This window comes from Melanostigma gelatinosum, assembly GCF_949748355.1.
Source record: "Melanostigma gelatinosum genome assembly, chromosome: 10".
NCBI classification, from domain to species: domain Eukaryota; kingdom Metazoa; phylum Chordata; class Actinopteri; order Perciformes; family Zoarcidae; genus Melanostigma; species Melanostigma gelatinosum.
The window spans coordinates 14,801,778-14,827,427 of record NC_136643.1 but is presented as its reverse complement, the minus strand read 5'-3'; the positions used below and the strand labels follow the sequence as shown (position 1 = coordinate 14,827,427).

The window sequence follows — 25,650 nt, the reverse complement described above, 5'->3', positions numbered from 1 at the left end:
ACATAAAGAAACATAGAACAATAGGAAACATTGAATAACAAAACAAAAGCTCTGACTGTGACTCTGACTCTCTTGAGCTTAAAGGGATTTAAATTTTTTACAAACAGATCCCTACCGAATGTGTATAACAATTATTATATAATTATGCAGGTAACTAAACTGAGTGTAAAATTACTGGTATGCTATTATAATGGTATGCTAAACAATTACAATTATACATTTTATGGAATACTTAAGTTCTTTCAGATATCTTTTTCAAAGTTTTGGTTTGATCAAAATATAAAAAATAAAGATAGCTATTAAACAAAGGTTTGTCGTATAATTAAAACCTATTGGAATAACTCATAACTGCAGACGCATGCTACCTTTTTTTTATGAAAGATTTTTATTTCTCATTTTGAGTTTTGTCGCCCTGATGTTTGAAGCTTCCCGGTTGCCGTAGGTCACGCTCTGTACAGTCCGCTCAGTCATGGCTGCTCTTCACGGAAGCCACATCAACCTGCCACAATAATGTAACACCACAAGTCTGACACGATTCTTTCCAATCATTTGTCATGGAATCTAATAGGGACACTGAATATTCCCACACCAAATTATAATGTGTACACAGCAGCATGATATCCTATCTGATTTTAGCTCTTCGATGCTTACATTGTCTATCTATTATGTAGGTTTCCTTTTATTTTGAAGGTTGTAGTACTTGAGTTCCGGTCGTAATCGTAGCACGTTTGTTTCCTCTCTTAACTTCATGAGGTTTTTCACGTTCAGAACTGTTAATAACAGTTCCCTCTTGATGCTGGAGAGTTAAAGGTGAGTTTACCGTTCTGTTATATGATATGCATTCATGTGGGTGATGTTATTTTAATTATTTATTACGCCGACTGACATCACATTCCCATTCTACAATGTGGCTGCTCTACTTTGACTATGACATGCATGTCAGAGCTCAACTCTGAGTTATACAAAATAAGGTATCTCCTGGTTATAAAGATGTCGACTGTAGCGTCAGGGTTTCCATCAAATCTGACAGCTAACGGCGACATGTGTGTATTCAAACTTTTGAAATGTAATCAGGAGTAAATCTTTTGTTTCTGTGAGTGTGTCTAACAGTTGTTTATAAGCAGTGTTGTGCATATAAATGTATAGTACCATTAGTGTATTTTAATCATGGTTCTCATCGAGGGGTATTCACTCACCTATACTGTACTGGACGTTTTATTGTTAAAAGATATTTGTGACAGTTTGTTAGAGGTATATAACATTTTTTGCCTGGCAGATTGATGGCTGCCTGTGTGCTGTGTCGTCGGGTGCCCAGGCTACGCTACCTCCCAGGCTGGAGAAAGGACTTTACCCAGGCTCAGCTTGTGCCTGTCAAACAGGAGGATGAGATGGATGATCATGAGGGGAAGAAAGAAGTATTGCAACACCAGGAAGCCTCTCCCCAAGGAGGATACAGGCTGTATTACAACCCCTCCTCATATCATCCCTCTGTGTGGAACTCAGCAACCTCCCGGAGCCAAACAGATAATGATGAGGATGAACAGTGTCTCGACACTCTCGCACCTTCCTTCTGGCAGCAGAGCAATCACTACAGTGTGAGTTGTTCGCGGCATCTCTCCAGCTCAAATAACACACTTCTTGACTTAGCTTTCAACAAAGGCCCTGAACCAGAGAGGCCATCGGTTTCACCATACGACAGAAAACTGGCACCGCCAGATGTTAAAGTAGATCCACGTGCCTTCCTCAAATGTCGGCCAGGGTATGCCTCCACGACCCTTGACCTCACGCAGCGGCCTCACCCGATCGAATGGGAAGAGGCCGTGCCACTGCTCCAAAGAGTGGCTGTTTTAAAAGGCAGCATGAAACCATCTGATGTGTCTCATTTTCTTACGGAGCTCAGCCGCTTGCACCCGGACAAGATGCCGTTAGTGAGGAGTGACCAGCGCTTCATCATGCTCCTCCGATATTCTGTGGAACACCTCCGCCTCTTCACTCAACTTCAGCTGCTGGAGGTGCTGCGGTCCTTTGTGTGGCTGGACATGCCCTCCGCCCACACCGTCCTCGGGCTGTATGAGGCCGAGCTGATCCGCCGGGCCGACCAGTTGAGTCTACACCAGTTGCTGTTAGCCGCTGACTTGTGGCGTTGTATCGGGCGGCAGGTCCCCCACTTCTTACGGCACCTCTATGATTCCGTCCGCCTGCATCTGGGACAGACGGGGGTCCCTGAGCTGGTGCAGCTGTTGTATATAACGGGAGAGAGTAGGCAGTGCTCAAAAGACTTGATCCATCCTGTGGAGCAGCTTCTCATGCGTCACGTACAGCAACTTTACCCTGAGGAAGTTGGTGCCGTATGCTTGGGGCTATTCAAATCCCAGACTTCCATATCTGAGGGGGCAGTGAATCGTATTATCGATAAGGCACACTCTTTCGTGGAGGAGATGAGCGACTTTGCCATGGTGAATGTGCTGAAATTCCTGCGTTTCAGCTACCTGTATCACGGGGCGTGGCTGCAGGCCATGGCACAGGAAGTTCCTCGACGGGCCCACAGGATGGGTGTCAAGGGGCTAATGCATGTGGCACTGGCCTGTGCAGCGCTGCATTACCGCGATGATGACATCCTATTGGCAATTGCTGAGAGAGTTCCCTCGCTGGTGCCACACTGCAGGAGCAAAGACTCATGCAAACTGCTGTGGGCCTTTGGCACATTAGGGTTTCTCCCAGCCCAGAGCCCAAGCTTCTATCCGAGCCTTACAGAGGCCCTGAGGAGGCGGAAAGCTGAATTCCAACGATACCCAGAGCATCTGCTCACTGGTCTTCTAGGCCTGGCCTTTGTCTCGCAGTTTCCAGAGGACCTAATAGCACTAGCTTTGAGTCCTGACTTTGTCAACTTAGCACTGAAATCCGCACAGCTGGAGCTGAAAAAAGACTTGTTCACTTTAGACGAAGCCGTGGCTCTGGAGTTGCCTGAGTGGAGGGGCCCGCGGCTAAGCTGTGAACTGAGAGAGGAGGTGGCAGACATGCTGTGGAGGTTTGCTCAATCGGACGTGTGCCAGAAACCAGAGGTTCGGGAGGCAGAGTCTGCTCTGCAGGATCTGCTGGGAGGAGAGAAGTTTGTATCTAAGAGAATGATTCTCCCCCACACTCGCTCCATCGACCTGGAAGTACACCTTGACTCCGCTGGACAGCCAATACCCGTGAACCCAGCATCCCACACAGCCACACTATCTCAAGATAACAGTTCACCCGAACATCCTTCTCATCAGGGTTGGGAAAGAGTGAATGTAGGAGTAACTATAACTGAGGATCTTTTAGCACAGCTAACTAATGCAAAAAAAGACACGGAACCTTTACCCCCTTCTCCTACGGTTGAGCCTACATCTCTCCACAGAGTAGAGCCGGATGAAGGTGGGAGACTGTTTGACACAGGGCTAGACCTGACCAGTGACTTAATAGAAACTCTTACCAAACCCCGGAGCCAAGGCTCAGCCCCTCGGGACTCCAAAGGCACAGTCAAACTCGCAATCCAAGTTTCCAGCAGGAACCACTATTGCTACCATTCACAGCAGTTGCTGGGCCTTCATGCCATGAAGAGGAGGCAGTTGAAGTTGGCAGGCTACACGGTTGTAGAGCTTACCCATAAGGAGTGGTTCCCCTTGCTGAGGAAAAGCAGGGCTGAGAAGCTGGCACATCTGCACTGCAAACTCTACAACAGTCTGTAATGATTCCCTGACCCCACCAACCCCCCCCCCCCTCCCTTTCTGAGTTTGTTAGCACAAAGCAGAGAAAACTGTGTATTAAGGAGAGGAACAGCTTGTCTATACCACCGTTTTTCATTGTTGAGTTTAAGAAACATCTTCAGGATTTTTGTATAAATTATGCAAATTTAACTCAACTCCTCACTGTCCTCATCATTTCATACAATCCTGCAAGATTTTGCTCATGCCTTCCAGGATCTGTGGAAGAGTTTAGACAAAACAATGTTTTGCATGAATCTTAATCAAACTCACCATCATCATGACGGTAATCTCAGAGCTCAGAAGCATCTGTTTTAAAGTGTTTTTAAATTGCTGCCCGCTTTGCACGTCAAAGATCCAGTTGTTTTTTTTGTATTGTGACTGCTCGTTAACCATGGAATTTGTTATGCAATTTGATATAGACCGGATTAAAATCCATTGCAATTTAATACCAAAGGAGAGCAACACGATTTCCCAGCAGAGTGAATGATCTGTACCTAATGCCTTGTTCATCAGACAGACTCCTGCTGGTTGGAAATGGGGAGCTAAGTTCCCGCTGAGGTGAATAAGGTTTGTTCCACAAAGCAATTGTTGTGTTAATTTGTGTTACTGGGGTGTTTTCATGTTTGCTCCTATACTACTGAATATTGTCTTACATTTTGAAAAACCTTTTATTTAAGACTGATATGGAAATAACTTCAATATGAGTTTTTTATTTTTATTTTTATGGCGGGCCTGTTTCAGAGACTTTTGGGAGCAGTAATTGATGACTTTGTCTGGCCTGCATTTATACGACGAACACCTTTTTCTTTTAATAGGAAAATACGTCAGTGTTTTTGAAGAAGGGTTCATGTTGCAGGATACGGCCTCTGGATCAGGTTTACTGAATATTTTCACACAATGGACAATCAAGGCAGTAGCCTTCTTAAATTTAGATGAACCGACGATGTTTAACAACAAGAAATATTGTACAAAATAAACCGGAAAACAAAACCTTTGAAAGTACAGTAGCTACAGCTGCTTTTAGCTTCATACCTATGAAATAACAAATACTTCACTGGTGTGTGGCGTTCTATTTAAGTGGGTTTATTTGTTCACAAGGTGGACAAAATAACTATCTTTCAGTATTATATTCATAGAATGCAATACTACTGGTATTGTCTCATGCAAACACCTCACTGAAAGGCTCAACATGTATTGCATGTTAAAGGCTTCCCACAAACACAATGTACAACAGCATTAAGCACATTTCACTTTTCACTTTTTTTGTGACAACCTTCGACGCAAACATGATTTATGTGGCAGATCATGCAAAACTTGAAACACCATAGAAACTGTCTGAGCATGTAAGTGACAGGCTGGTTGCAGCCACTGACTCTGGGAAATGAGTTCTTTCACACTGGGATGAATGTGATGTTCCCGCGTTTGACTCCTCCAAGCCGTCATACAATATGATCTCACTCTGGATGTCATCGGTCCATCTCTTATACCTCCACTGCAGCGGATCAGGGGGCGTTCACAGATCTTACTGTTTATAGTTTTCTATCTGTAGAGGAGACTGTCCTTTTTCTTTGACACATTAGGATATTGTTCCATCACCTTGTATGAACATGAGGCGGTGTAAGAATATTAGAACAACAAAAGAGGGTTGCTAAACAGACCCATTAATATCCATTTTGAGTTCTGGTGTAGGTCATAAATCAGAGGTAGAAACAAATCTACATCTTTGCTTTACAACATGCTTTCATGGGCGACTGGCTCAGTAGAGCAGGGTCGTCCTTCAATCAGAGGATCGGCGGTTTGATCCCTTTAGTCCGTGTCCATGTGTCCTCGGGCAATACACTTAACCTCAAATTCCTCCCGTATAGGCTGGCCTGCGGTATATGAATGGGTATGAATGTTAGTTAGCTGACGGGCAGGTGGCACCATGCATGGGAGCCCCTGTGAGCCATCATTGTATGAATGTGAATGGGTGAATAATGACATCGTGTTAAAGCGCTTTGAGTGGCCGGAAAAGCGCTATACAATTAGAAGTCCATTTAAAAAGCATAGGCTACTAAGCAATGTAAACACGTTTGTAGAAACAAGACATGCAAAATTATCACGTTGGTCTTTGTCGGAAAAGCAAGACAACAAATATATATTTTTAGTGAATGGACTGTGTTTTATTATGAATGTATAACAATGAACAGAATTTGAAAAAAACATGAGAAAGCATTGTTTATGTCATAGCTGTCATATCCTGGGTTGGGAACCTAGAGCAGGATATCCTTGTTACTCCCTGAAGAAAAAGCTGTGATGAGACCTTGGTGTAGTGATACTGGAGAGACTACAGGTGTTGTGTTCCCCTTAAGATGTTTCTCCTTTCCATCCCTTCCCCCCCCCTTTTCCTTTGTGACCTAGAAACCGATGTTAGTGTTTCCATCTTGCCAGCTGTCCCAGTGTAGAAGACAAAAACAGCTTCAAGGTCTCTGACTAGGAAACATTGTCTTGGAAAAAAAAGGACAAGAACATCCTGTGAGGAGATTTATTTTTTAATGGCATGCCTCATGCCCAGACAGAACTAGCATTCCTAAAATCTGGATGTACAAACTAATAACCTGAATGTTCTTTCTCAGCGTGAAGGGTATTTTGTGGCCCATATCAGCCTCTTGCACTTCATATCTCCTTGTTGATCCAGTACAATGGAAAGCAGAAACCCAGGATCTGGAGCACTTGGTTTTACAATTGCCAATTGGACTGAAGATTTAATTTACCACTTCAGTAACGGACACAGACTTTTGATAATATCAGCAAATCCTAATTCTCCCCTGTATCCTTCACCACCCTTACTTGAAGTTACTTGCTGATGGGAGACAAGTGGTATAAAGGGAGGAGAGGAAGTGAGCAGTGGGAAAGACAAATTCAATCAACACTACATCTGCCAGCATGCGTGGGAGCACTTGATGACCCCCTCAGGAGGAGCTGGAGGAGGCTGCTGGGTAAAGGGACTGTGGTTGCTCCGGTGCTCCCTGATCAGGATGAGTGAGAGGAGAATGAATGGAGAGAGAGATGTTACAATCGCCCAGCAGAGGGCACTCTCAACTAAGAAAACAGCACATTATGGCTGACTGATAATGACGAAATAGTCCCATGACCCCTTTATACTTGTATATATATTCATGCAACTCACATCAATATAAATGCAAGATGTTCATAACTGTGTTCAGATAACAGTCTTAACAAGCGTAATAACCTATTAAAGGAACATTCAATTTACATTTTGTCAATATTAAATGTTTTTAACAGTGCAATTGATTTGTAGACCTATAGCATATGAGACAGAAACACGTTAACAAGTTAGAGAAAAGTCAATAAATACCTTTCCTATTATTTGCAGATCTGAAAAACAGTACAAGAGATTCATCATTTGATGCCTTTCAAGTCAGTGCCGTTCCTGCAGCTACAAATTTCACACCTCTGAGTGTTCAGGGAGCGTGCTTTTGAAGTTGAGATGATTCACTTTCTCATTTAACACCATTCTTTTTGGATTGAAATGCGCCTCATTGGAGAGTCAAATAAATCCCTTACCTATGGGAGAAAACGTTAGCTCTCTCACTGATGTTGTGTCAGCTCCATTATGTTTTCAGGTTGACGCTAACAAGGGCAAACATGATCAGGGAATAGGGACTGCACTTTATCAGTGTGTGGAGGAATGGGAATGATAATCGGCTTAGATCGGATCATTATTCTGTTGTTATATTGTATTCTGAGGAAATCTACCAAGCAAGCTGCTAAACGTTCTCTTATTTGTCCATGACCGACTGATGACAAGACATTTAATGAGTTATTAACTTGCTATAAACAACAAGTAACCAGAGAATAATCATCGGGCTTAGGCACTATTTTCAAACGCGACCAGTATTCCCCCCCGTTAATGGAGGAAGCTCTGGTAGAGTGAATGCTCTCTCAGTAATCCCTGTCTTATTTGCATTTCAATTCTTTTGCTTTTCTCAGAAACTAATCCGGCACAGTCTGCACAGCCTGAATTTGCATCAACATTTCTTAAGGTATTTCAACATAGAGATACTACTGTCTGTCGACTATAAATCCTTAACTTAGCTTATTGTATGAGACAGACAAATCCTAATGTCACATATTTTCTAAGCACTTCTGCAACACCACCTACGACTACTTGTCACAAAAAAAAAACACTTCACAGACTTGATCGAGTTCCAGAGCAAATTATTTTCCCTGGAGAGTGACAACAAATTAACCCCATCGCAATTCTGCACGATGATGGCACTAACTACTCCTGAATGTCTCTGTAGCACCTTCCTTTCTGACCCCTTCTGTGGCATTCAATACTGTGTCTGGATCCTTGCCTTTAAGATTCCAAACACACACACTCTGCTGAACCAACCGCTGCAGCGACGCGACTGATAGGGACTGTTTGCATTCAGCACTTGTCTTTGCTGCTGTTGATAGACGTTTATTAACTTAATCAAGTTCAAGATTTGCTGCTTGGTTCCTCGTTTATTAAGGGATACAACTGGTCACCTCAGGAACACAGTTGATTTGGATTATTAGTGTTGTATTTTTGGCATTTAAAGAAAAATAAAAGTCAAAGTCATGCACAATTACTTAAGCGGTTAGTCGCCTGTAGGAATGTGAGAGATGACCATCTAACCAGGGACACTGACATTTTTTTGAAAGAATTTGACTTAGCAGTGGGATGCTGAAGATTTGCATGTGCAAATGCGTCTGTCATGATGGATTTAGTGAACTCATGCTGTCCATTTGGCCCATGGAAGGTTGCACACCTGCCTGCTGCTGTAAGCGAGAAGAGAGCAGTAACCGTTGCAGACTAAAACCAAAACAATCAGCTGGAAGAGACTGAAACACTCCATGTAGCTGAAGGGAGACTGTGGAGGAGGTGATAGTTATTTGTTGGTTTGCCACAAAGTTTCATTACATGTGAAAGATGTTTTGTATTTCTCATCCAAAGCTGGAAGCATTTATTAATACGATATACAGATTACTTCAGCTTTAAAAAGCATAATCTGTCAGAATCAAACAATTAAGTCACATAAGTGGGGACAAATGTCTGTGTTTAACACTTAAATTTGTGCTAATTAGATGATGAAATGCAAAAAAAAAAATAAAAAAGGACATAGAGGCTATAAGCAAACACTCCATTAATGCTTTAAACACATACCTGTAAAACAAAAGCCACTCTCACAGGATACACAGGCGAGAGCTTCAGATGAATAGATGGAGGAATTGAATCTGTAGAGGACCTGTAGAGCTTGATCAAATAATGTGAAGGTAAAACTAAATAATCAAAGACGTCTGAACATAGATAAATATCAACAAGATTCAATTTACGATTGCAGTGAATTTTGTACACTTTGCTGCCAGCTAGCTGTCACATGAACCATCATACTGTATGTTGTAACTCTTGAGCTTCGTTGATAATTGAAAGGTAATTTATTCCAAAGATGACAGCACTACAATATCATTGTTAATTTATTAACCGAATCAGTTGTTTCAAAATGTTTGTCAAAGATTTATAAATGTGCCTTGTGCCAGCACTCCATTATTACTGACATTCAGATCGTTGAACAATCTTCAAATTTCAAACGTCAAATACATTTGATTTATCTCGCCTTATATCACAAATTGTCCTCAAGGGAACGCCCTCTGTCCTTGTCTGTGGCCATTTCTTGGTTTATTCCCGATAAATATCCATTGAGGACCATGTCCTGTGCTGAATTACTGAAAGGCACTTTGTCTCCAAATGCCCACAGCAGAAAGTGGAATACTCTTCTCATCATCTTCATGGTTATCCTCCCCTTTTCCCCATCTTTGACACAAGAAGCTGGTTAATGAATAACAATATCTTGCTATATTTTATGTTGGTAGTTGAACTGAGACTTCAGAACATGGGGTCCTTCTGTTGACACATGTATAGTGTATTCATGTTATATTTGCAGCGCTATTATAAATAGAAGCAGAAATGCCACAAAGAGGTGATGCAGGAATTGCAACATCAGGAACCGGAACAAACATCCAGACATGAAATCCTCCATGCCTCTGATGTAAAACCAGTTTCTCTATTCTCTGTAGTCAGCTTCAGATTGTTGATCTCAAAGTTGTATTCACTGTTAGATAGAATACAAAATAACGCTGTGCACAGAGTGATGCACGGCCTAACCCTGAGCCTGAATTGAATGTGTCCACATCCCTCGCTTTTATGCGCAAGGAAACCATTTCCTGCTGAGTGGGAGAACATATTTTAGTCTGTAATTACACCTTAGTAACCCTGGCAGACAAATTTAAAGTGATGAGTTAACTATTGTGTGACGATTAATTACATTCAGACACTCAGAGATCAGGTAAACACAGCGTCAGAGATGGACGCACAGGCAGCACACTGACAAACACACGCGCACACACATTTGTAAATGAATTCTGTCCTTACTACATTATCAAGAGGCATGCACAGGAAGACAGTGGATGAAAGAGCTGGAGAAATGTAAAATCTTTCCAATGTTCCATTTGTAAATAATTGATGGATTTTACATTCACATTGCCTTGACATTGCATCAACATTGTGCTCTGCTGCACATTATTGTACCACATTTCCCTTTTATGAGAAGATGCTTATTGTGACGGTGTATTGTCATGGTATTCATTTACAGGGTAGACTTAGTTAAATTAAATAAGAGGAGTGCCTTTCTTTCCACCGCATGACTAATAATGAATAATGGCTGTTTTCACAGAAGTGGTGCGCAATCGTAATTGTTTTTCTGTGCTACAGTAGGTGCCAAAGTGCTGCTATCGGACTGAGAGGAACATTTTAAATGGGTGCTCAGCTACCAAAGAGCCAAAGCCGACGGTAAATAAGAGTGTCTACCAAAAGGGACGGGATGGATATCAAAGCACACAACAGAAACATAGTCAGGAAGCTTCGCATACATCAGAGAGATTGAAAAATAGGAGCTATTTTAAATTACCCGGAAAATTCCAGGAAAGAAGCTACAGTTCCAAAGCGGTTTTGTGTTACACACACATATTGTTTTATATTCCCAGAAATAACAAACTAAAATCAATGACATTCTGTACGAAGGCAGGTCATGTCTTGTGTCTTCCTCCCTTACTGTACTGCTTATGCACCGCTCTAAGCTAGCACAGGTTGCTACAGCTGTCAAAACCACATATTTAATGGCTTTGACTGTATGGCACACCAAAGTGGTTGGCCTCATTCCTGAGGATTGATGCATTATGGGACCTTCTGATCAGAAAGAGCTTTTAATAATTTCTCTCTCTTCGTGGCTTATTGCTTATCAACGTATCCTGCTGCTGATTAGACTCCATTCCTGCTTTAATCCGGACAACTTAATTATACAGGAGATGTCAGACTCCCAAGGACGCTCTTATTTCGCGTGTAGTAAATCCAAGTGTGAATATTTGATGTTGTCAACCTCCTGTGCCATAGAAATGTCTCCTGGGAGGGAGAGGAGGACATGCCATTTATATATACATGCATGACAAAATCCCGTGTTCAAAATGTGATAATCTGTGACAGTCTAATGAAAAATGTGAAGATGTGCAGCTAATGCACAGTACATTCATGTTTTATTACACTGTCTGTAACGCCTGTAAATAAACAGGAGTCCATAAACAAAACCTGCAATCATCTCAGCAGGTGTTGTTGCTTGGTTGATTAATGTAGTTAATGTAGCTTTTGTCCTGATAATAAAATTGTATGAGACCATACAAGTATAATAAAGTATAAGTTGCTATAGCAACTAACCTTTTCCCTGCTTGACTGTTTTCCTGTGAGTGGATGTTGCTTTGATCTGGTAGCCAGTGGCTGTAGGTGTCGTGTTTAACTGCGTTAACACGTCAGTGGAAGAATCCTCCCGGTGGGTAAAAGAACCCATCAAGACCACAATCAACACTTTGATCAAAGGGGTGGAAACGTGGCGTAATCCGTTCGTACGAGTTTATCATGGTCTAGGAATCCATCGCTGTCTTTGAAAGGTCTGGAGTATTTCACTGCAAGATATATAAGACACAAATCTAATTTGATTTTTTAAAAACATGTTTTGTTTTTCTTTCTTTGAAGGATTGCTTAAATTCAGACTTTTCGAATTACAATAAACTATAAATATGCATGTAAACCACCAAACAAACAAACAAAAGGTATTTTCAAATGTGCAGGATGTGCGATGAATTATTAACAGACATTGTGAAATCTAAAAGAGTGGCTTTGAATAATTCATCCTACATTATGAGTTTCATATTGCAAACCAGTGTGGAGATTGTTTTTTATCACTCATTGTTAAAGGATGACAGGTTTCAGCATCACTCTTAATGCTTATCTCCTTCATCCTTACCTTCTCTTTAGCTTGCTATGCAGAGGAGTCACATTTAGTATCAACCCAAAATAGCCCTGAGGAGGTTCCTCACAGTCGCAGAGCTCAGCTGCAGCAGGTGGCTGTCGTGTTACAAAATAAATGAAAATATATTTTTTCAAGCTTTCCAGAGGGGCCATTTAGGCCACCACGATGTTGCACTTTTTTTGTTTTGTTAGTGCACTTCGATTTAAGCCAGTACTTCATTCATATCCCTTCTTCTTTTTAAATATATTGTTAAAATATTGGTTGGAAAGCATTTGTGGTGGCACGTTCTAGCACGACAAAGACACATATCGTTGTTGAGGTATTTCAGTCTGGACCTAAGTGCTGGACCGAACGACCATCAGAAAGACATTGCCGCCACAAGCATAGCAGAAAATGTGGGCGTGTTAACAGTCTTAAATTGAATAGATGTCTTAAAATGTATTGGCTCAGACGCACAAAAGATTTGAACTCAAAGGAACGACATTAAGACAGCCAGAGTCAAGTTCTCGTTGACTGAGTTCCAAAAGCGGAGAAGGGTCAAAAGCAAATCGATCAATGATTCAATTTGATTTGAAAGTCCACCGTCAAATGTCTCGGGTATCTGTACATATTCAAGCGTGTTACCTGTTAAAATATTTGTAAAAGATTATCTGCTTGATATTTCCAGTTGACTATTATCAAATGTTCAACAAATAATTGCTTAATGTCAGTATGTTCATTGACTTTCAAGTACTCCTCCATGATTGACATTCACAGGACTGTTGGTATATTACTAATATAAGGTTTAGCAAGACACTGTATACGGTTACAAGAGACTGTGGAGTTTAAAATAACTTTTTACTCTTAAATTAATATATATATATATATTGTACCATGACATCTTTCAAATAATTCAAAGGCATATGTTATTGTTTGTTGAAAAGTAAAAACAATCCTTGTCAAAAGTGTTGAAGTCTTTAAGCGGTTGGCTGGACACATTTGACATGTCTTTTGGGAAATCTGGGAAATGTTGGCAGTTAACCAACAATAGCCTGTCAATTATCCAGTCAACAGTGAAGTAGTGTCTTACATAAATTGCATCTGAGCTTCCTCAGTATTACCAGAGCTGACACATGCCGGCAGGTCTTCTCAGTCTTTTGGCTTGTGAGGAATCGTGTAGTTGCACAATACTTAGCACGGGGAAGAACTTGAAAGAACTGTTTTGATGCCACCAGCTCGCAGTACACAGCCTTCAGCAAATAATGCTTTCCAGTGTAGTTAACGAGGCGATATATGGATGGTCAAATGCTGAGGCATAGAGTTACCACTCTTTCAAGTGCTGCTTTCTACATTTTAATGATATTCATGACCTATTTGCTACTTCACTTTATGTAAATTCACGATGGCGTCGTTGCCCGAATACATTCATAGAGAATATGAAGATGCTTTTGGCACAACAATAATATAATTAACAGGGAAATGTATACGTAAACTTTGTAACGAGAACCAAGAATGTGGTTTCAACACTGCGATCGCAGGTCTTTTGGACATCTGAACAATTGTGAAAATGAAAGTCAAAGTCAGGATCTCATTATAATATAACAACAAATAAAGCTGAGTGAAGACATTTGTTTGACAGCTTGTATGTGGCAGTGCTCCCTGGGGTTCAGCACCCCCCACCTTGCCATCTGTCTGGATTCATTGTAGCTTGTATTCCACAAGGATACTCACAGCAAAGAGAGACAGAAACACGGAAAAGTGCTTTCAGGAACCGCTGCGCACCCTCAGCATGTCACGAGAGCTCAGTGTAAAATGAGAGTCTCGCTATGCCTTGAACTATATACTGCTAAAAAAGTTATCCTCAAGTTTAAATGTAATAGTGTCTGAGTTGCCACCAACTAAGCAGAGAGAAAAGTTGTAGACAATGCTGTGTACAATACAAATATTTCTCTCTGGGTATCTGAGATGCACTGAATTGTGGTTATACAAAAATAGGATGATCAATGAAACTGCAGTCACAGTTAGATTCATAGAAAAATACAAAAACGGAAGAGTAACTAAAAGGTATTACAATGTTTTCTGTGCGTGAGCTTTAGGAGAACGCTGATTTAGGTGGACAGTCACCTGTGCCTGACATGTTGGGGTTTATGTTGTAGTTTGCCGTGGTAGTAGCCGTGTCCTGTGCGCTTAAGTTACAGAACAAAATGCAGAAAGCATGTGTGGTGACGAGGGTCCCTGTAGGTTCCCCTGGCACCCTAAATGTCTGTTATGCTGCAGTGTCCTTGAGCAAAGGTACCAAATCCGTCTGATCAGCTGATTAGGTGTCGCATCATTTGTCTGACACTGTGCCAGGGAGAAAATAAGGCATTTTCCAAATGTAGTGTGGCTTTCACTCATGTTGCCCAAGAGCTTAAGTTATATTCAAACATGACAAGACTGTTAAGAAATGATGCATTGTCTCCCAATCTTTAAAAGAAAAAAATATATATTTAAGATTGACACATATGTGGAGTGAATTTATGAAAATGAATTTGGTTTCGTACAGCAAAGGTGCTGCACCCTTACAAACCATTTCACTTTTCAACACACATCCACAGCTACCTGTACTATAGCTCTGAGCACAGTCGTGGAAGGAGAGGCTTGGGTGACGGCTGGTACTTGCTGCAACGAGCTCAACTCCATTTAGAGGGTTATGATCAACACAGCACTGCAGATCAAGTCTTTCAGTTATATACAATATACAAGAAACATTTATTTAGAAATCCAATAATTTTAACAATTATCAAGTTAAAGAAATGGCTCAGAAATCATCAAATTACACATTTTCTTACAATTCTGCAGTATAGTGCACCCTTACACGTTGCACGTTACACCTTATGCTTCGCTGGCATCACATCCACTCACCATTCATCGGAGATAAACCACAACTAGTACAACTACGGATTTAATACCAACCTATTAGAGAAAATGTGGGACTGATGTTACACAAACTCAGTACAATAATTCGTCTTTCCTGGAGGGTGGATCACATCACTCCAGTTCTGAGGTCTTTGCACTGGCTTCCTGTCCAACAAAGAATTGACTTTAAAATCCTGCTGTTGGTTTACAAAGCACTGAATGGTTTAGGGCCAAAATACATCTCTGCTCTGCTGCTACCTTATGAACCATCCCGACCCCTCAGGTCGTCTGGGACCGGTCTACTTTCTGTTCCCAGAGTCAGAACTAAACATGGAGAAGCAGCGTTCAGTTTTTCTGCTCCACATATCTGGAACAAAGTCCCAGAAAGCTGCAGGTCTGCTGAGACCCTCAGCTCATTTAAATCAAGATTGAAGACCTTTCTGTTTGCTGCTGCCTTTAATTGAACCACATTCAATTCATATATTAATCAATTTCCTGCATTTCACTACTGCATTTTATTTCTTACACTGTTTTTTAATTGTTTTTAAAATCTCCTTTTCTTTTGCCTTGTGTTTTGATGCTTTTAATGGTTTTATGTGAAGCACTTTGAATTACCTTGTTGTTGAAATGTGCTATACAAATAAACTTGCCTTGCCTTATAAGTCTGCCCTTCACAAACTCAATAGGAAATACATTACAGGGATGCGCACCGTAACAAGAAACGTCTGATCAGATTAAATGCTATACTTGTCAAAACAAACTGAACATTTGAACATTTGAAGACGAGCGGTGAGTTGGCTTGCTCCAGCTGTCGGTTCGGTTTTATGAGATGGCCGGGAAAGAGAAGAAGGAAATATGCAACAGTGCAGCAATAGCTGCATTTCAGTCCATGCTGCCACAGTACATGAGCAATCTGTAATAGTCCACTCACACTTCATACTTCATTCAAAAGCTTCACAGCCTCGTCACATTCATGTCGGTGTGTGGAATCTTTACACTTCTACGAAAATATTGTTTGAAATAATGCAGCATATGACTATAAATTGTTTTAGCTATTTGTGTTTAAGGCACAGTGTGATTGTATTAGAATAATCCGACATTCTAAACTTAAATGCAAAAACGCTTTTGTTCAAATGGTCAGTTGCCATTGCTTCTGCAGAAAAGCATGCCCCTCTTTACTGTCTCTGATCTTGAGTACAGCATCGTTGTTCTGGCAGGGCTTGTTTTTTTATTGTGAGATTTGTGTCTCTCCCTCTCTCGACTGAATGAGGAAACACAAACAGGGCCCTTTCAGGTCACATCTTTTTCAAATCAGGAGGAGACACTGCCACAGTGGATCACCCATGGTCTGCCGCATTTATAAATAAACTTGCCGTGAGACAAGAAACTGATTTAGTGCGGTGTAAAGTCACACATAATCACAAATGGGGTAGTCCACCGAGGCCTGTTTGTTGGCACAATAAATTACAGGATAAAGCGGGGCCAGTCTGTTGTAGCAGTTATATTGACACTTCAGGCCAAGATACGGAGAAGGACATGCCCTTGATGTGCTGAAGAGCCACAAGGAAAATGGGCTGATAAAAAGTGGATGGATATCAGGCTTGCACAGAGGTTAATGCGAGATGAGAGACTCTGCAGGGCAGCATCTGAGCTGCACAGTGTGCTGCTAACTGAAGGAGGGACAACATTTTATTCAGAGTGGATCATTTTTGAACAGGGGGAAAATTAACAATTGTCTGAATACTGGCAGGAAATCTCGAAGAATGGTATCATGCATACAGTCTACAGTCTAATACAGAGCAATAGCTTTGAAAGCCTCTTATCAACATCAATTCACTGTATTCACAACACAACATTTTATTTCACCTTGTGCCAAAGAGTTTCTTTTTCTCTGGGTGTGAAATATCATTCTCATGTTGAGTGTATACCATCAATGGGAGGATCAAGAGGGATTTTGTCACTTTTCTCACGTCATAAGCCCGGATAAGCCCTCATAAATATTACTGTGTCTCACACATACTGTTTCCAGTTGTTGAAGATGTACTAGTGAAGTTTCGCACATCCCGAATCCAAATCCTCCGGGTTTTGTAAATACCGCTCTAAACTCAACAGCATGAAATTTCTCTTCAAATCAATCTAACACGATGGACCTTACCCTGACATGCAGTATGAACAAGCACACTGGACACTGATAAATGCTAGTTTATGTTCAAACTGCAATCCATAAATTATGACTGAAGCCCTTTACTTTGCTGGAGAGTTGTATGAGGGATTTCGAAACAAAAACCCTGAAGACAAAAAAAAGAGGAAAAAGGTATTGCCACATTGGTTGGCTGAAGTCCTTGAGGCAAGCATGAATACACTCTGAGTCAATCATTTATGCACACACACACACACACACACACAAACACACACACACACACACACACACACACACACATTCAAACACACATGCACAGTGAGAGAGAGACGGAGCATTGCCGCATATGGAAACAGAAGACTAAAGAAGCTCCAGGGACAGAAACACAGTCTGAGACTAACAACTGGAACAACTGCGGAATCTCACATCTGGCAACATATGTATTGTTGCCAGATGTGAGATTCCGCTGTGAAAGAAATAGAGACATATCAAGGAGGTCTTGAGTCAGTGGTATTTCTACTGTGTTTGCTCGCCTGGTTTAAGCTATAGTAAAGGCTCTTCCTTTGGTGAATGCTTCCAGTCGTATGCTGTCTTTACACTGCCTGACACATCTCTTCAAGCTTACATAATGTAGATCTGCCCTAATTTCCCTCTCCCTAGCTGAATTGGGGTCTTCAAGCAGCAACATAACACCATCAATCAAAAGGTGATCCAGCCTGGTTTGTTGTCTTATTAATATGGTCATTTTTTCCTGACAGATCCTGTCAGTCACACCAAAATGCAATGCAGGGCAATGCATTTCATGCCAGCTTTAGTCTTTCAATGTGTACAATTCAAAGACATGCAACAAAGAGCAACAGCATGATTATCAGGGCTGAGTTACAAATTAGTTGGCAGTTGTCAGTGTCGTACGTCAAATTGTTTTTTCTGTGTCAGGTAATTGGATGTTTCCATGGATACGGCTATGTCTGCAAAGGATATAGTTTCTCTGCAAGTGTCTGCGTGCACGTGCACACAGATGTGTTCCTGACGCACAGTTACAGTAAGGTCACTTCTTTACTTCATTCACAATTGACACAACAAATACATCCTCTGTTGCCATGAGATGCTCAAGAACAAACATTTTTAATTCAGTAGTGTACAAGAAACTCACATTTGGTCAAAGTAAATGTTGTAATTCAGCCCTAGGCCTGTTCTGCTACTATTTGTGCAGCTGCTGTGACGCTTTAGGCATCAGATAATCATTTTATTTATACATGAGAGAATTGATCATTTGAGTCGTTAGTCAAAACGTCTTTGGGTGGTACTGAGGCGCCACACAGTACTATGCCATCTCAATGTTTATTATGCAACACAGCCCTTTTCTTTATTTCCCGATAGTTGAAACTATGACAATGGCTTGATCTGAACATTTGAATTGGATATTGTAATTTTAGTCATGTTTTAAAAAATACCAATGGGGTTTTGTGCAGCATTTTCAAAAACGGTCCTCCCTGTGCCATTTACTTCACACACCATGGTTGAGAAGGTGAAGGGAACACAGAAACAAGGGTATACCAAAGGAATGCAAATCTTTTATTCGTCAGCTGACAACTAAAGACACAGCACATTGTAAATATATTCACCCCACGTAGTCATAATTGTACTGTGTTTCTGCAATAAGAGACCAGGTTTTTGCTTTTCAGAGTCAATGCAAGTTTGCATGGAAATGCTGATGAAGTGTTCTATTTACAAATCAGAGGTTGACATAAAAAAAAAAAACACAATTTCATGAAAACAAAACAAAGAGAAGCAAACATAACATTTCTGAATAAGAATAAGACACTAAATGGATCTCTTCTTCTTTGCAAATATTACGTTTGCATACGTACACAGGACAGTCACATTTCAATTCAACATATTTTTGCGTTATCAGTATTTGTAGTTTCACATGTGACATATATCGGCATTTGGTCATTGATTACAAAAAGCAGAAAGAGCAAAACATATTACAAATGTCTGTTATATACAGTGTTCCGTTACACATTTGTTTTTGCAAGATTCTCACAAATTGAAAGAAACATGACAAATAAAATGTTGAAAGTTTTTTTGTGGATTTTCCTCCAAATACTCGGCCAAACGATAACATTTCTGTTGCATTAGTTTAGTTGCACAAAATCTACTACACATTTAAAAAATAACTATTATTTGGAGAACTGAAACAACGAACTGAATGGCGGCCACTGCTCACAATACAAACATGTGTTGATCTGTCTGTGCAGGTGTTACAGTGTTTTCACCACAAACTTCACAGCAATACATTAACAACAACAAATCCTACATGTGACAAAGACCAACCCTGTGCAGGTTTACATCATGCAGCACTGTGTAGATTCCATGTCATTGGTTCTGATGCGTTTCCAAAGAGCAGACACAGGTCAAGTGACAAAATAATCACAAAAAGATTCTGAAGACGTGAAAGGCAACCAACCAAGACTGTATACTTGATAAACAGCATGACTAATGCTGCAGTGTAATGCATGGTGACATGCCGACAGGGTCCAGATACACCATGTCCTCTAATTAGCTGAGTTAAGATGACAGGTCCAGTGCATAACACTGCTTAAGATGTGAATTTACTCTGTGTAATAAACTCTCAGGGAAAGTCAGATTTCTGGGCTTATACTATTAATCCAGAAATTAGTACGACTGCATTATGACTGGATGATGTGCTTAGATTCCTTTAGAGCATAGAACATTTTATATGCGTAAAGACGACTCGATCCACCCAAGCATTCATTTCTTGTGCTTTTCTATCCATAAAGCTCTGGCAAACCTTTACGCATTTGTTACACTCATTTGTTGCACTTTCCATCAATCCTCTCCTTAAAAAGAGAGAAAAGGATGCGACCCTGCACCAAACAGATGAAAACAAACTGCCAAATCATGAGCGGGTGTTTTTCTTTGTGACGTAATACTCAAAAGTCCTATCAGTATTCCCCTAAAACACATGTCATTAAAGATAAATAAAGTTTTATAAAAAATTAATTTTCCAAAAAGTGGTACAAGAGTACCTTTTGAATATGCATGAGTTTTAAATTTGAAATAAACATTTATGGGATGTGATAATATTATTAAATATCACATTGATGAGTGTTGGCTGGTGGCTGAGAGGATGAGCTGTTGGCATTTTATACAGATTGTCTACGTATTCGCTACACATCTATGCACAGCGCAAGACTTTTTAACATGTGGTACTTTTATGTATACAGTTATCAATCCTACTTCTATGGCTATTTTGCACGTGTTACCATATTGTGCATTTCAGAAAGTGACATCATTGGTGACCTGTAGAAGTCAATAGTGCATTTTTATGAAAAGAAAGAAAGAATGAAAAGAAATATTTGTTTGTATAAAAATATGCAATCATTTATGTTTTATAGGGACAGATGTGACTGAAATTCATCTGAATGTCAAACAGAAGTTTGTGGGGATATATTAGACTCTTACTGTATTGCAAATCTACTCAAATGCATTGCAACTGGAAGACACATAATAAAGAGAAAAGGTTGTAAGGGTACAATAAAACACAGGAATGTGCTTTGACGTACTCCTGAGTGTCAAACTTTGGATATATTACGAGCTGCTTTTTGTGTGAAGGGCTTTCGATCTGCTACAAATAAATGTAGAAACTCAATCAATTTTTACCAAGTGTGTTTTCAAGCTGTATGTACATGTAAATGCATACTTGTGAAATATGATAAAGACATTTAGAGCTCATTTTCTTTCAGTTACAATTCATCTGAATACCGCTGTGACTATAATCTTTTAGTTACAATGTTTCTGAGTGAAGTTACGATACATTGATATTTAACTCAATACAATTGCAACATGTCACACATAATAAACAACAGAGCTGGGGAGGCTCTGAGGGAATACCACCGATTACATCTGTTCAGTATATTATTAGGATATATTCATTATACTCCCCCCCCCCAAATCTGCAAACACGAAAGCACAGATTCACTGGCCTCATAATCTGTAATTTGAGATATTACATTGGAATTTGGTTTGTGATCTCATGCATTTAATATTATTATCCCAGAGCCGTGCATACTGGAGGAAAAACTGCCTCCGTACCGTGTCTAAGTCCATCTTTCACAGGAGCACAATTTCCTAACTCTTGTGACTATTGTCAACACCTGAACGCAGGTCAAATGAACACATGAATCTACTTACAGCATAAATTTGATTTAATCTCATGTGTGAGTTTCGTCTTGAATACGTTTGACAGAACTGGGAGCTATGCATATAATTGTAACAAAAACCTGGCTTATTTGGGGATAACAACACATCATCGGCACACATTAACACTCATGAAATGCAGCTAATTTGGGAGTCTAAACTCAGTCTCACATATTTGTCGATGAAACAGCTCCAGGATGGATTTCATGTAGGGATGAGTCATGAGAGCCCCAAATTTCTGGTTGCTTGGTCATATTAACACATTTAAACCAAACTGTTAGACACCATGGGGTAAAGGGATAAGTGCTACTTTAAAACGAGTTTTTTATTAGTCAATCCTGTGACACATGATTCCCAGAAATGCATACTGTAGCTCACAATCCATTGTACTAATAAAGGTGATAGAATAGTGCTGCCTGTTTTTCTAAACATGGTCTGATTCCTGATAAAAACGAATACATTGCATCAATGCATCTACTTTGACCGTCCACGGGTCGAGTCTCTTAAAACTGTGTAAATGTCGTTCGTTTTTCAAGAACCTCAAGGTGATCGGGATCAATATGAAGCTTTGCTTTTAGTTCCCAGTACTCACTCCTGTTGGGCTCCACATAGACAGTACTTGGTGATGCACAATAGAGGATTGTCTGTTGTATTCTATCTGGGTGCATGTATTGATGCCTGGCATCGAAGTCTGAGGCATACTGACTTGATGAATGTGCCGCATGCCTGCATGGTAACGTACTGCTGTAGCATGTGTGCTTGTCGGGCTCAAGCACCTCTCTATAGTAACGCTGGTCATCTTGGTGAGGGGTGGAGGGCTTGTTCAGAGGCTCCGGAGTGGTGACACTGTATTCCGTGCTTATAACATTACTGGCTGCCTCTTCATCCGAGTTACCCAGAAAAGCGCCGCTCAACTCGTCAAAGTCTCTAAATCCATCCACTGATTTGCTGTCCGTCTGGGTTTGGGCAGTGGTTCTGCATGCTGTGTCTGTGGGAGGTGGGATGTACTCATACACATGTCCAGCAGATGTTCGGACTTTAGGAGTGGAACCCTTTTTGTAAAGGCCATATTCCACGTTGAGAGAGCTAATGCAAGCATTCATGGAGTTATTATGCTCGTTTTGATACTTTTGATGTCGCTTTTTCATGACCACGAACAATCCTGCAGCCACAAACACAGACACAATGAAGATGAGGAGAAGGGCAAGAATCATCACGGATACAGGAATGGCGCTGTATTGTGCGTCAGAGTCCAAGGATGTTTCTATGGTGATAGTGCTGCCAGGGAAAGACTCTTCAGAGGGTGGGATCATGGAGGCAAGGATATCAGAGTTATTAGGGCAAACATTTGTTGTCTTAATGTATCTCATATCCTCCCCAGCAAGCTTTTTGGGTGAACCACAAATTACATTATTTACAACTGTGCCTGTGCTAAGCTGCTCCAGCCACATCTTTAATGCCAGTATCCTACATGAGCAATCCCAGGGATTCTCGAACAAATCGACTTGCACCAGTGCTGTAAGCTGATCTAGCACGCCGCTGACCGGAAGATATCGCAAATGGTTGTTGCGAAGATTTAGCCTGGCTAATGTCAGGCTATTAAATGTTCCCACGGGTAAAGTTTTCAAGAGGTTATTGTTCAGAAAAAGAAGCTGAAGTTTGGGTACGTGTTGAAAGGTGTCAGAACCGACCTCTTTAATGATGTTGTATTCTAAATACAAGAACTTTAGGGTCTCCAGTCCATAAAACATGTCAGCTGTTAGATGGTCAATCAAATTCCCGTTAAGGTATAGTCTTCTTAGATGTGTCAAATCGCCAAAAGCTCGGTCATGTATGTGAGATACTCGATTGTTACCAAGATGAAGCAAATCCAACCCAGTCGCTTCGATAAAATCGGATCGACGCACCACTGGGATATAATTCCCTGTTAGATACATCTTTTTGGGATTGTAAGGTTTGGGATTTAAGTCAGAGACATGTTCAATCTTTCGCTCCTGGCAGTTCACATTCAGGCCGAGGTCTGAAATTTGAAGGTTGCAGGTGCAGGCAGTTGGGCAATCTAAAGGCACGGGGGACTTGGTCTGATATGAATCAATCTGCCCATAATGTTGTGGTTTATTCGATGGGGAGCGAGCAGTGGGCCTTGATTTCAATTTGCCTGACTGGCGAGGTCCCTTAGTGGGTCTTGATGAGGACCGAGCGATCCCAGATGAGGTGAAGGAGGCTGTGACAAGAGCTGGCATGGTCCTATGGTATGCATCGGTGCTCAAATGTGGCAGGAGTGGCATCTCATATTCAGCAATGGCTCTCCTTGGGCACAACTCCTGTTTTGAAACCTCATCAAGATCTCTCCCATGGAGCCGGAAAGGGAACTCACATACAACATCGCCGACTAAAGCCGCGTATGATATGCTCTCGAGCCAGGTTTTAAGCGCAATCAGCTCACACGAACAGTTCCAAGGGTTCTCCTCCAGCTGTAACTCCACCACACTGTGCATGTGCTCCAGCACACCTGAGTAGGGAAGCACTTTGAGCTGATTCCCCCTTAAATCCAGATGAGTCAATGGTACATACTGGAAAATGTTCACCGGCAGACTAGATATTAAGTTGTCATTGAGAATCAGGACCTCCAGATTTCGAAGTGTGCTCAAGGCATTAGGGGCCACATGAGTGATATAATTATAATCAAATTGTAGATATTCCAGACTTTCAAGGCCAAAGAATAACTCTTCCTTCAAGACATCAATTTTGTTATTGTTAAGATGCAATCGTTTTAATCGCTGAAGTCCATTAAATGCTCCTGCTTCAACCTCAGATATGTCATTATTTCCCAGGTGTAATATGGTAAGTCCTTTGTACTCAAGAAAATCATTGGCAGATAGCTTTTTCAAAAGATTCCCTGTAAGCAGCAGATGATACTGGGAGAAGTACACTGGACTTATGTCTGAGAGACTTACAACTCCTCTGTTTTCACAGCTCACTGTGAGTATCCCTTCTCTCTCTTCACAGGCACACAGTCTTTGGCATATTTCTCCATAACTGCCCAACATCTCAACAGTGCACACTGTTATTGCACTTAGCAAAACATATGAAATCCAAAGATGCATTTTCCTGCAAAAAATGTTGGCCGAGTTCACAGTCCCGCTAAGGTATCGTCAGTGTCATCTAGAAGTAAAAGACATATACATGGTGATGTAAAACAGGCAGACTGCAATGAAAGCAACTTCCACACACAACAAGCTGTAGCCTGCATGAGTCAAAGGTTCATTTGCTGTTACCCAGGGGTAACTTCTATCTTTGGCTGCTGATTTTAAAATGGCTCAAACAAAGCTGGATAGAAAGCAACTCCTTCCAGCTATGTGAATAACAAAGAAGCAAGGTCAAAGCAAGAGATGAGCGCAAAACAATGGTCTAAATCCGCTGTGAGGCGAAGCCGCATCGCATTTGCTTGTTATCAACATGCAATTAAATGCTGGTTTGAATTTAAAGACATGCAAATTGTAGGTTAGCTGAGATTGTGCATCATAGTGCACGCCTTGTTGGACACAATAAAACCAGCATACTTTCTGTCTTAAATCCTGATGGAAATACATACCTCACGCACGCTGATGAAGATGTAGGCTCGTTTGGGTATTTCAGCACATCTTTTATTTTGAATCCGTCAAAACGAAAGAGGAAACGGGATCTAATCAGTGCGAGTGCGTTCGTCGCCTCAAATGCACCGGAGAAGATGAAATAAACGCTGATCGACCATAACTGCCAAATGCCTCTCTCTTACCACGCGGTGCCGGAGGAGACACAGCTATGCTCGGTAACAAAGTTGCTTATTCGCCCTCTTTCACGCGCTCGCTCTCTCTCTCTCTCTCTCTCTCCGTGGACGCTCGCGCACGCAAGCACGCGCGCTGACTCTGTGGTCGGGAGGATGTCAAGTCATTATTTCAAGCACAAAGAATCAGCTCAGTGGAGCATCGAGATATATCCCCCCCCAAAAGATGTTGACCTACAAAAATGTCCCAAAATCTGTTGCAATATGATGAGCAAATTATGCAGATGGAGCAAAACAGCTGTCATCACAAATATTTGAATTAGAGAAGTCAGTTTTTTATTCTTTTATTTTAATGAAATGTTCATTCAATTGTGGATTTTGTGTCTTTGCATTTTGAGGACCTTCACATGTTGTATCTCTCTGCAGTTTGATGATCACTGTTGTTCATCCATGGTTACAATGTTCAGCAGGAGCGTGAGGCACACACAGGCGATGCATGATATGAGCCTCATCTCTCCA

The 25,650-nt window shown here is 41.0% G+C and overlaps 2 protein-coding genes across 2 annotated transcripts; one reads left to right on the top strand and one right to left on the bottom strand.

Annotated features, from left to right (window-relative positions):
* Positions 1-1,280: 1,280 nt before the first annotated feature.
* On the top strand, positions 1,281-3,766 carry fastkd5 (FAST kinase domains 5; the record flags this gene model as incomplete). The annotated part of the gene is made up of 1 exon (XM_079276816.1): positions 1,281-3,766. The coding sequence occupies one exon, from the start codon at positions 1,281-1,283 to the stop codon at positions 3,717-3,719; it is 2,439 nt and encodes an 812-aa protein (XP_079132942.1). The 3' UTR covers positions 3,720-3,766.
* An 18,102-nt stretch (positions 3,767-21,868) lies between these two features.
* slitrk5b (SLIT and NTRK-like family, member 5b) lies at positions 21,869-24,472 on the bottom strand (the record flags this gene model as incomplete). The annotated part of the gene is made up of 1 exon (XM_079277484.1): positions 21,869-24,472. One exon carries the CDS (start codon positions 24,470-24,472, stop codon positions 21,869-21,871), a length of 2,604 nt encoding a protein of 867 aa, XP_079133610.1.
* Between the last annotated feature and the right edge of the window lie 1,178 nt (positions 24,473-25,650).